Source organism: Sminthopsis crassicaudata, chromosome 6 (genome assembly GCF_048593235.1).
Source record: "Sminthopsis crassicaudata isolate SCR6 chromosome 6, ASM4859323v1, whole genome shotgun sequence".
NCBI lineage: Eukaryota > Metazoa > Chordata > Mammalia > Dasyuromorphia > Dasyuridae > Sminthopsis > Sminthopsis crassicaudata.
The window spans coordinates 253,375,504-253,387,042 of record NC_133622.1 but is presented as its reverse complement, the minus strand read 5'-3'; the positions used below and the strand labels follow the sequence as shown (position 1 = coordinate 253,387,042).

Sequence of the window (11,539 nt, the reverse complement as noted above, 5' to 3'; positions counted from 1 at the left end):
AAACTTACAATCTGCAGTTCGAAGCTCTGGGACTTAATATACAGAACTTATAATGACTACTCCTCTAGAATTATAATGAATTAATACAGATTAGAATAGAATATGAGTTCAAATGAATTATTTATATGTTATATATAATATTAGTATATAATGTTACATATAATATTGATATATAATATCATATATTATATATTTTTTTCTTCTTTTTTTATTTTTTTACTTAAAAAGTGACTGTGTAGAGGATAGTATATAGAATAAAAATTATATAAAAGGAAATGTTATTGCTAGACATTTATCAATAGACATTGATAGATATTTAAGGATATAAATAAATGGATGGATGTATTTATGAAATAATAAAAGATTAAAATAATAAATCAATGTATACATACATTCATCAAATGAATAAGCAAATGTCTGTTGCATTGAATTTAGTGGTTCAACCCATGCTTCAAAGCCTGTCTACACAGAGTGTAGCAGGTAAGCCTTATCCCCATATACTACAGAAAAAGCAGAAGAGAGAACAAAATGAAGAGTGAGTTGAGGTGTGGTCAGAGAAGAAAGGAGAGACAAGTGTACCCCCAATCTTCTCCAGAAGACTCATTTCTATATCTCCCTGTCTCATCATGACAAGTGAAAGGGGAAAAGAAAATGAATGAAGTTCTTTTAAAAGGACTACTGTTTTCTAGACACAGTAAAAACTTTGCAAATATTACCTGATTTCATCCTCTGAAGAATCCTGTGAGGTTAGTGCTATTATTAGTGTCATTTTACAGTTGAGGAACCTGAGGCAGACAAATATTAAGTGATTTGTTTGGGGTCACACATTTTATGTGATGAATGAAAAGTTTCAGAGACATAATTTCTGGACAATTAATAATCAAATGATTAATTATGGCTTTCAAATAATGAACTGAGGTCAATGTCCTTACTGGAAGCCAAAAATGCACCCTTTGGAAAAGAGTATATTACTGAGGGTGAAAATCAACTCTGATTGGTTAACAATCAAAAAGGTGGATTGGAAGGGGGCAGCTAGGTGGCACCAGCCTTGAATTCAAAAGGACCGGAGTTCAAATCTGGTCTCAGACATTTAACAGACACTTAACACTTCCTAGCTGTGTGACCCTGGGCAAGTCACTTAACCCCAGCCTAAAAAAAAAAAAAAAAGGCGGATTGAAAACATTCAGCAGCACCTAGGGAGAGCATGGTGAGGTGGGTCCAGATATCTGGACTAAAGCATTCATCTCTACTCAGTCAATGAACAATAAACAATGTGGGGGGAGGATTTGGGGGGTAATGAATAACACCTACATAAGATTCTCTTTGTAACATCTTCTGGTGGGTTCTGAGTCCCACTCATGATGGAAAAGCAGGTCCTCTTGAGGGTTTGGGTAATCTCATCCTGATGTCCTTCGGAAATTGGTTTCCGAATGAAGAAATCAGAGGGAAAAGTTTGGTTTTTTTTAATTTTTTAAAATTAATTTTATAATTATACATTTTTGACAGTATATATGCATGAGTAATTTTTTATAACATTATCCCTTGTATTCATTTTTCCAGATTTTCCCCTCCTTTCCTCCATTCCCTCCCCCTGATGAGAGGCAATCCCATACATTTTACATGTGTTACAGTATAACCTAGATACAATATATGTGTATAAAGACCATTTTCTTCTTGCACGTTAAGAATTGGATTCCGAAGGTGTAAGTAACCTGGGCAGACAGACAGTAGTGCTAACAATTTACATTCACTTCCCAGTGTTCCTTCTCTGGGTATAGCTGTTTCTGTCCATCATTGATCAGCTGGAAGTGAGTTGGATCTTCTTTATGTTGAAGATCTCCACTAGAAGGAAAAGTCTTCATCGTAAGTGAATTGTTATTAATGTTAGTGAATTAATCCTTTCACCAGTGTCTGCGACTAGGTTTTTGATTCAAGTCTTAACTCTATGCTCAAACCTCTGCGCACTGTGGCGCCACCTAACGGCAACCTAGAGAGAGGGAGTGGGGAAGAAGAGGCTTTAACTCTTGGAGATAGGAATACGACTAAATCTGGAGGAAAATCCCTGATTCCCTCCTATGTCTTCGCGTCTCCAGGGCGTCTGAAAGGAGGAAAACTTCCTGAGGCTGGACCACCCATCATGGCTATGTCCCCCATCCCTGAGCAGCTGGGATCAGTTTCTGACAACACAACGGAGAGAAGTGCAAATGGGAGTTTCGTTCCTGGAGCACCTGGAGGATTTGACTTGGATAAGTACGTACAGATCTCCTCTCTGCTCCTTGCCTCGCTCGGGCTGCTGGGGAACGGCGCCGTCCTGTGGCTGCTGGGCTTCCGAATCCAGAGGACCGCCTTCTCCGTCTACATCCTCCACCTGGCGGCGGCCGACGCGCTCTTCCTCTGCTGCTCCTTGCTGATCTCCATAGATAAAATTCTTAAATTTATTGATTCCTCTTTCGTGTTTATGGCCACGCTTTGCCTCAGGTACATCTCCTACGCGGCGGGCCTGAGCCTCCTGGCGGCGATCAGCACCGAGCGCTGTCTATGCAGCCTCTTCCCGCTCTGGTACCGCTGTCACCGCCCCAAGCACGTGTCCGCTGCGGTCTGCGCCGCGCTCTGGCTTCTGATCAGCAGCCCCGCGCTTACAAATTTTGTCCTATGCTTTTTTAAGCTTGCTCCCCATTCCTGTCCCCACTTCGTCATCATCCGGGTCCTGTGGTTCCTCCTCTTCACCCCGCTGCTGTGCGTGTCCAGCCTGACGCTGCTGCTGAGGGTCCAGTGCGGCTCCCGGCGCCGGCGGCCCCCCAGGCTCTACCTCCTGGTCCTGCTCGCGGTCCTGGTGTTCCTTTCCTGCGGCCTGCCCCTGGGGATTGGCGATTTCATAAATAATCACTTCCAATTAAAGTCCATGCCTCAGTGGCTCTCTTCACTACTGGCCTGTGTGAACAGCAGCGCGAACCCCTTCATTTACTTCTTCCTGGGCAGCCAAAAGCGTAAAAGAAGGGAGCCCCTCAGGCTAGTCCTCCAAAGGGCTCTGGGGGAAGAGCAAGAATAGGGAGGTTGGACGAGGGACACCCAACACACCAACATCCGGGGACTTCATTCTGAGGTGAAGAACAACAAGCTCTGCCCCAGTCCCAGCTTCAGCCCCTTTCCAACCTCCCTAAGAGGGAAACCAGGATTTCCCCTTCCGTCCCTTATATTAGTGCCTAGAAATTTGATTTAATATGTGTAGAAGAATTGCACAGAGAGCCCCTAGATCCAGTTGTATGCACCAAGCCAGATTAAATTGTGAGGGAGAAATGTTTAACAAAATTATATGTATGAATTTAGGTTGTATCTGACAAAGAGAAATATGTGTGTACACATAAGTAGGTATAAACATGTATATTAAGTTGAATGATTATATATGTGTATTTGCATATGATCCCAAATATATGTATTTTCTATGTGTATATTTTGTGAATGTAGACATACATGTGTATATAAATGCATAGATATATATATATATACACACACATACACACACACACACACACAAAAAGTATCTACACTTATAAAGACACACACACACACAGAGATTCAAAATATATAACAATAAATTACCAATGCAAGAAAGAAAAGAAATTTATAGATATAAATATAGATATAGATAGATATATAACACACACACACATATATATATATATGTACATATTAGTAGAAGAAATGTGATGCCCATCTTTTCTTTATTTCCTTGAAAATATATTTTTTTTTTTTGTTCTCTTCTGTGCACCTTCTCTACATTACTATTTTTTTCCCTTTTATTTCCCCCATTCCCAAGCAGGCAATACTCAAGATATGTAGACATATGTAGATATGTACACATTTATTGTTAATATGAATGGGATGAACTCTCCCATAAAATGGAAGCAAATACCAGAGTGAATTAAAAAACAGAATCCTACAATATGTTGTTTACAAGAAGCACATTTGATATGGAGAAACACAGAATAAAGGTAAAAGGCAGGAACAGAATTTGTTATGCTTCATCTGAAGTAAAAAAAAAAATGAAAATTCTGAGACTTAAAGGAGAGATTAATAAGATTGAAACTAAGAAAACTGTTGAACTAATTAATCAAACTAAGAGTTGGTTTTATGAAAAAAAACAACCAGATAGATAAACTTTGGTTAATTTTATTAGAAAAAGAAAGGGAACTATGCCCAAAAAGTTATCAAACTGTGCATACCCTTTGATCCAGCATTGCTGCTATTGAGCTTATATCCCAAAGAAATACTAAAGAGGGGAAAGGGACCTGTATGTGCCAAAATGTTTGTGGCAGCTCTTTCCATAGTGGCTAGAAACTGGAAGATGAATGGATGCCCATCAATTGGAGAATGGTTGGGTAAATTATGGTATATGAAGGTTATGGAATATTATTGCTCTGTAAGAAATGACCAGCAGGACAAATACAGAGAGGTTTGGAGAGACTTACATGAACTGATGCTGAGCGAAATGAACAGAACCAGAAGATCGCTGTACACTTCAATGTTGTATGAAGATGTATTCTGTTGGAAGTGGATATCTTCAACATAAGGAAGATCCAGCTCACTTCCAGTTGATTAATGATGGACAGAAACAACTATACCCAGAGAAGGAACACTGGGAAGTGAATGTAAATTGTTAGCACTACTGTCTATCTACCCAGGTTACTTATACCTTCGGAATCTAATACTTAACGTGCAACAAGAAAATTAGATTTACACACATATATTGTATCTAGATTATACTGTAACACATGTAAAATGTATGGGATTGCCTGTCATCTGGGGAGGGAGTAGAAGGAGGGAGGGGAAAATTTAGAAAAGTGAATACAAGAGATAATGTTATAAAAAAAATTATCCATGCATATGTACTGTCAAAAAATTATAGTTATAAAATTAATTTTAAAAAAAGAAAAGAAAAAGAAAGGAAAAAAAGCAAATCACTAGCATGGAAAATGAAAAGGTGAACTTACCAGCAAGAAAAAGAAATTAAAGCAATAATTAGGAACTATTTTGCCCAACAAGTCTGACAGTCTAATCAAAATGGATGAATATTTACAAAAATATAAGTTGCCCAGATTAACAGAATAGGAAATAAATTACTTAAATAGTCCAATTTCAGAAAAAGAAATTGAACAAGCCATTAATGAACTCCCTAAGAAAAAACCTCCAGAGCCAGATGAATTCACAAGTGAATTCTACCAAACATTCAAAGAACAATTAATTCCAATACTATGTAAATTATTTGGAAAAATAGGTAAAGAAGAAATACTGCCAAACTTGTTCTGGAACACAAATATAATATTGACACCTAAACCAAGAAGAGACAAAACAGAGAAAGAAAATTACAGACCAATCCCCCTAAAGAATATTTAAATAAAACGCTAGAAAAGAGATTACAGCATTTTATCAGCAAGATTTATACAAGGAATGCAGAGCTGCTTCAATATCAGGAAAATTATTACTCTAATTGATCATACAAATAACAAAACCAATATAAATCACATTATAATCTCAATAGATGCAGAAAAAACTTTTCACAAAATACAGCACTTATTCCTATTAGAAACAATAGAAAGCATAAGGATAAAGGGAGCTTTTCTTAAAATAATAAGCAGTATCTATCTAAAACTAATAGCAAGCATTATTTGTAATGGAGAGAAGCTGGACACATTCCCAATAAGATCAAGGGTGAAACAAGGATGCCCATTATCACCACTACTATTCAACATCATTCTGGAAATGTTGCCTTCAGGATTAAGAAAAGAAAAGGAAATTAAAGGAATTAGAATAGGCAAAGAGGAAATACAATCATCACTCTTTGAAGATGACATAATGATATACTTAGACAATCCTAGAAAATTATCCAAAAACATACTAGAAACAATTAACAGCTTTAAGCAAAATTGCAGGATATAAAATAAATCAGCACAAATCACCAGCATTCTATATATTACTGAGAAAGCCCATCAGCAAGAGAGAAAAAGAAATTTCATTTAAAATTACTGTAGACAAAATGTAATACTTGGGGCTTAGCAAGGCCAAACCTAAAATTAATTTATAAAGCAGCACTCATCAAAATCATTTGATACTGGCTAAGAAATAGAGTGGTAGATACACATGGCACAATAATCAAAAGCTATATTAATCTAGCATTTAATAAACCCCAAACCTTCAGCTTTTGGAATAATAACTCACAATTTGACAAAAACTGCTGGGAAAACTGCAAAATAATATGTCAGAAACTCATCATAGACCCACATCTCACCATACCAAAATAAGGTCAAAATTGGTACATGATTTGGGCAGAAAGAATGATATCACAAACACATTAGGAGAACAAGGGATAACCTACTTATCAGATCTTTGGAAAAGGGAAAATTTTATGACCAAAGAAGAACTAGAGAACATTATCAAAGCCAAAATGGACAAGTTTGATTACATTAAATTAAAAAGGTTTTACCCAAACAAAACCAACATAAACAAGATAAAAGGGAAGTACAAAGCTGAGAAAATCTTTACAGCCAGTATTTCTGATAAAAGTCTTATTTCTAAAATATCTTTAAGAACTCTTGTCAAATATACAATAATAGAAGTCATTCCCCAATTGATAAAAGGTCAAAGGATATGAACAAAAATTTTTCAGATGCAGAAATTAAAGCGATCTATAGTCACATGGAAAAAATGCTTTAAATCATTCTTGATTAGAGAGATACAGATTGAAACAACTCTGATGTACCCACAACATACCTCTCAGATTGACCAAGGTGACAGGAAGAGATAATGATAAATGTGGGAGGGGATGTGGGAAAGCTGGGACACTAATGCATTGTTGGTGAAATGGTGAAAAAAATCCAACCATTCTGGAGAGCAATTTGGAATTATGCCCAAAGGACTATAAAATTGTGTATGCCCTTTGACCCAGCAGTGCCATTACTGGGTTTGTATTCCAAGGAAATCTTTAAGGAGGGAAAAGGACCCACATGTGCAAAAATGCAGCTCTTTTTGTGGTAGCAAAAAATTGGAAAATAAGTAGATATCCATGAGTTGGGGAATGGCTGAACAAGTTGTGGTATATGAAGATAATAGAATATTGTTGTTCTATAATAAATGATAAAAACAAGCTGATTTTAGAAAGGCCTGAAAAGATTTACACGAACTGATATTGAGCAAAACAAGCAGAACCAGGAATACATTGTACACAGTAACAGAAAGAATGTGCGATGATCAACTCTGAAAGATATGGTTCTTTTCAGTGGTTCAATGATCCAAGAAATCCCGATAGACTTTGGACAGAAAATACCACCCGCTCTAGAAAAAGAATGAAGGAGACAATAAATCACAACATGCTATGTTCACTTCTTTTTTTTGTTGTTTGTTTGTTTTTCCCTTTTGCTCTGATTTTTCTCTCCCAACATGATTCATATAGTAATATGTATTAAAAATATCAAATTTACTTGAAAAAAATTTAAAAATGAAAAATAATATTCTAATAACTGTACTTCAACATACATGATTTCTTTGGAGCCTACGTATTTTGTTTTATTCATTTAAAAACTTCATTTTTAAGGAAATCCCATAGTTTGGTCAGACTGGCAAAGGAGTTCTTATCTCAAATAAAGTTAAGAGCCTCTGACGGAACTGATTGCTAAATTCCCTACCTTCTTGAAATACTATTATACTTACTAAAAATAAATTAAAAAGGTTCTCTTGAGGTTACCATTCAGTCAATAGGCATTTATTTGTGTTGGTCATTGCTCTATGTTGATCTACATATACAAATGTAAAAGAACCCTCTCTATCAAGGTATTTACAAGATACATAGGGGATTCAATCTTGTCTCACATAATAAATCCAGGGTAATAAAAAATAAAGATAAAGGTTATGCTTTGAGGGGGCAAGGAGAAACTAATTGAAAAAATTAATAGGTGACATATGAGTGGAGCTTTGAGGATAGCCAAGGCATTTTATTGGATTTTTGTTAATTTTCATTTTAATTTATGTAAGAAAGCAAGAATTCTCATAACATAGTACAATAAAAAAGAAAATCATACATGAAGTTGCAAATCTGCTATATACAACTTGCTATTCCTTTCAAATATGCAACAAAACTTATCTTGTATTTTTTTTTCTTTCCTCCCTCTTCATCCTAGAGATGGCTACCATTAGACACAAATAGAGGTGTGTGGATGTACGCACACACATACACACATACATATGCAAAACTATACATTCTTCTATTTATCACTTCTTTCTCTGGATACAGAAAATACCTTTCTTCTTTTGTGCTTTATAATTAATATGGGTACTTATAATAGTCCAAATGATTACTTCACTCAAAATCATTCTTAAAACAAAATTCTTGTTATGTACACAGTGTCTTATTGGTTCTGCTTATTTCACGCTTTATTATTTTGTGAAAGTCTATTCATGTTTTTAAAAGCATGGAACTTGTCATTTCTTATAGCACAACAGTATTTCATCAAAATTATATATAACAGTGTGTTCAACCCTTCTCCAACTGATGAGCATCCTTGGGAGTTCCAGTTCCACCCCAAAAAGACATGTTCTAAAAATTTTAAAACATGGAGGTTCTTTCCATTTTTTTCCTAATCATCTTTGAAAATAAATCAAGTAGTGGCATTGCTGGGTCAGAGGGTATAAGAAGTTTAATAGCTCTTTGATGATAATTCCAGATGGTTCACAAGAAGGCATTTTATTAAAGCAAATGGGACTTATTCGTGTTCTAGGGAAGAAGTAAAGGGCATCTATCTCTTTGTCTCATTATTTCTTGAAATGATATATTCTAGCTCTATGGTTCTCTCCCCTCTTTAACTATCTATCTAGGAAATCAGTATGATGAATAGAGCACTGGATCAAAAAGGTCCAATCTCAGATCCTAGTAATGTGAATCATTAAAACTCTTACTGGTTTAATTTACTCAGTTATCAAATAGTGATAATAATAGCATCTACTTCACAAGGCTGTGATAAAGATCAAATGGAATATTATTTGTAAGATCTTGAGTACAATGCCGAGCATACAGTAAGCACAGTATCAGTGCTTATTTTTGCCTTTTCTTCTCTGTCTCTGTCTCTGTGCTTGTGTGTGTGTGTGAGTGTGTGTGTGTGTGTGTGAGTGTGTGTGTGTGTGTGTGTGTGTGTGTGTGTGTGTGTGTGTTTCTGTCTTTGTCTCTGTCTTTCTGTCTGGCTGTGTATGTATCTCTCTCTGTGACTCTTTCCATCTCTCTGTATGTATGAGATGCCCTCTCTCTCCCCTTCTTTTTCTCTCCCCTGTCTCTCTCCTCCCACTCTCTCCCTCTCTCTGCTTCTCTCCATCCCTCCCTCTGTTATGGAGTTTAAATTATTCTATCCTTTTCTATCATGGGGATCCCTGCCTAAAGATGATGCTCTAAAGGAAAAAGAGATAAGAACAAGATCTGAAACCCTAAAGAGGGTGAAAGAATCAGTATTAGTTTCTGCTGTGCTTATGACTGAACTGACATCTATATTTCTGCTTTCCTGCTGGAGACATTGAAATAGAGTCAAGTATATGTGTAGTTGAAGACATATATTCAGTAATACATATTTGCAAATATGTTTGTGTTGCAGCATGTATATAAATAACATTACTATAGTTATATGTTGATAAATGTGCCTAAACATTCTTTCATATGAATATACTAGTGTATCTTTGTGTTAGGAATATTTTCTATAATGCAGTGGTAGCTGTGAAAACAATGAAAATAATTTACTTCCCTCTAAGTTCACAGTTCATCCAAAAACTATTCATGAATCCTAGGTTAAGAGTGCCTGGCAAAAATAGAAATATATTTCTGTATATCAGTGAGTAAGAATAGGTATATTATATTGTGTGCATATATGTGTGCATTTATATGTATATGTTTATTGTTACTATATGTTTTATATGTATATGTATATTATATTGCATATTTTGCAAATGAATAAAACATGAATATATATGTGTCTTCATAATTGTATATACGTTTTACTTATATAGATAGATAGATAGATAGATAGATAGATAGATAGATAGATAGATAGATAGATAGATAGATGTTTACTCTAGATTTTAGAGTTCTCCTAATTCAAGGCTCACCCCATTATCCATCTATAGACTAGGGAAATTTGAGGCTCTTGGATTTCTATAGAAAGCTGGGACAACAAGAGAATACCTGATTTCTCTTTCAGAAAAGTTCTGTGAGAACTGAAAAGGGAACTGATGAACCAGATGGTCCAGAGGGAATATTTCTTCCATAAGCCGCTAGAGCCTTAACTGATAATTATGCAAGGATAATGAGATATACTAGTGGATTGGGGATAATAGGCTATATCAATCTAACAGTAATTTCTCTAATACCCTTGTGTAAAGGTTGATGTTTAGAGAGAATCAAAGTCTTTACCTGAGAAACATCATTTAGGAAGCTTTATCTGGACTTGAAGTCTTTGGGGAGTATATTTCCTGAGGTCAGTGTTTGTGAAATCCCCACCCTTGGTGTCTGAAAGCAAATAGAAAGTCTTTTTGGCTAGCCTTGTGTAATTAGAGGTGGGAGGGGAATATAAGGATAAGGGAGGAACTGCTCTGATTCCTGCTCCTTTCCCTCCCCTCATGTCCCAGTGTCTGACTAGGAAATTCCTGAAAAGAACAGGTGCAAGCATCTGCAGCAGGACCAAGCCCAGGAGGCATCAGGAACCGAGAGGAAAAAGGGAAGTTCTCAATCTGGGGCCTTTCCTTCTAACTTTTTGTCATCTTTGGATCTACTGAAGATATATAACTGTGAGTTTAATCCTTTCTTTATACATTTCCATTGACCCTTTCAATGTGCCTAACTACAAAAACAGTTCAGTGTGGGAAATAGGGAGCTACAAAAGGTTCTGCTGCTATGTTCTGATGTTTTCTTTTCCCCTTGAGAGGAGAGAGCAGCTCCCAAATTTCAGACACTTTGTAATATCGTCCCCTAAGAGAGAGAAAGTTTTGTTTGAATGCTTCTAAAGCTCCTATAACCTGAGAGTATGAAAGTTCTTGTTTCCAGGACTAAGTTTTAGCTCATGATGAATGGACCCCATATCTCCCTGATTTTCTCCTCTTTCTAAGATGGACCAACAGATGTACCCTTTCGTAAACTTTTGGTCCTAATGTACATCATTTGTCAATTGAGAAAAAGTGAAGCCAGAGGAATCAATAGTTTAGCCATCTAGGGGCAGCTAGATGGAACAGTGAGCACTGACCTTTAAGTCAGGCAAATCTGAGTTCAAATCTGACCTCAGATACTTAATACTTCCAAGCTATGTGATCCTTGGCAAGTCACTTAACCCCTGAGGTTAATCGCCTAAGGGAAAAAAAAAGAATAGTTCAGCCATCTTCAGCTAACCAGGTTCTGGGCTAGTCTGGCATGAGGTGAGCACCCAGGGCTGCATCCTGTTCCCCTTTGCTTACTCTCAGTTGGATATTGGCTTCTTCAGAGTAGGGACAGTTTCAGGATCTTTGTATTCCCAGCCCC

The 11,539-nt window shown here is 36.4% G+C and overlaps 1 protein-coding gene across 1 annotated transcript; it reads left to right on the top strand.

The window, feature by feature from the left end:
* Positions 1-2,137: 2,137 nt before the first annotated feature.
* Positions 2,138-3,049, top strand: LOC141548035 (mas-related G-protein coupled receptor member X1-like). The gene has a single exon (XM_074276801.1). It carries the CDS (start codon positions 2,138-2,140, stop codon positions 3,047-3,049), a length of 912 nt encoding a protein of 303 aa, XP_074132902.1.
* Positions 3,050-11,539: the final 8,490 nt, after the last annotated feature.

Coding starts and splice junctions, on each gene's coding strand:
- LOC141548035 (XM_074276801.1), top strand. CDS start 2,138: ATGGCTATGTCCCCCATCCCTGAGCAGCTGGGATCAGTTTCTGACAAC.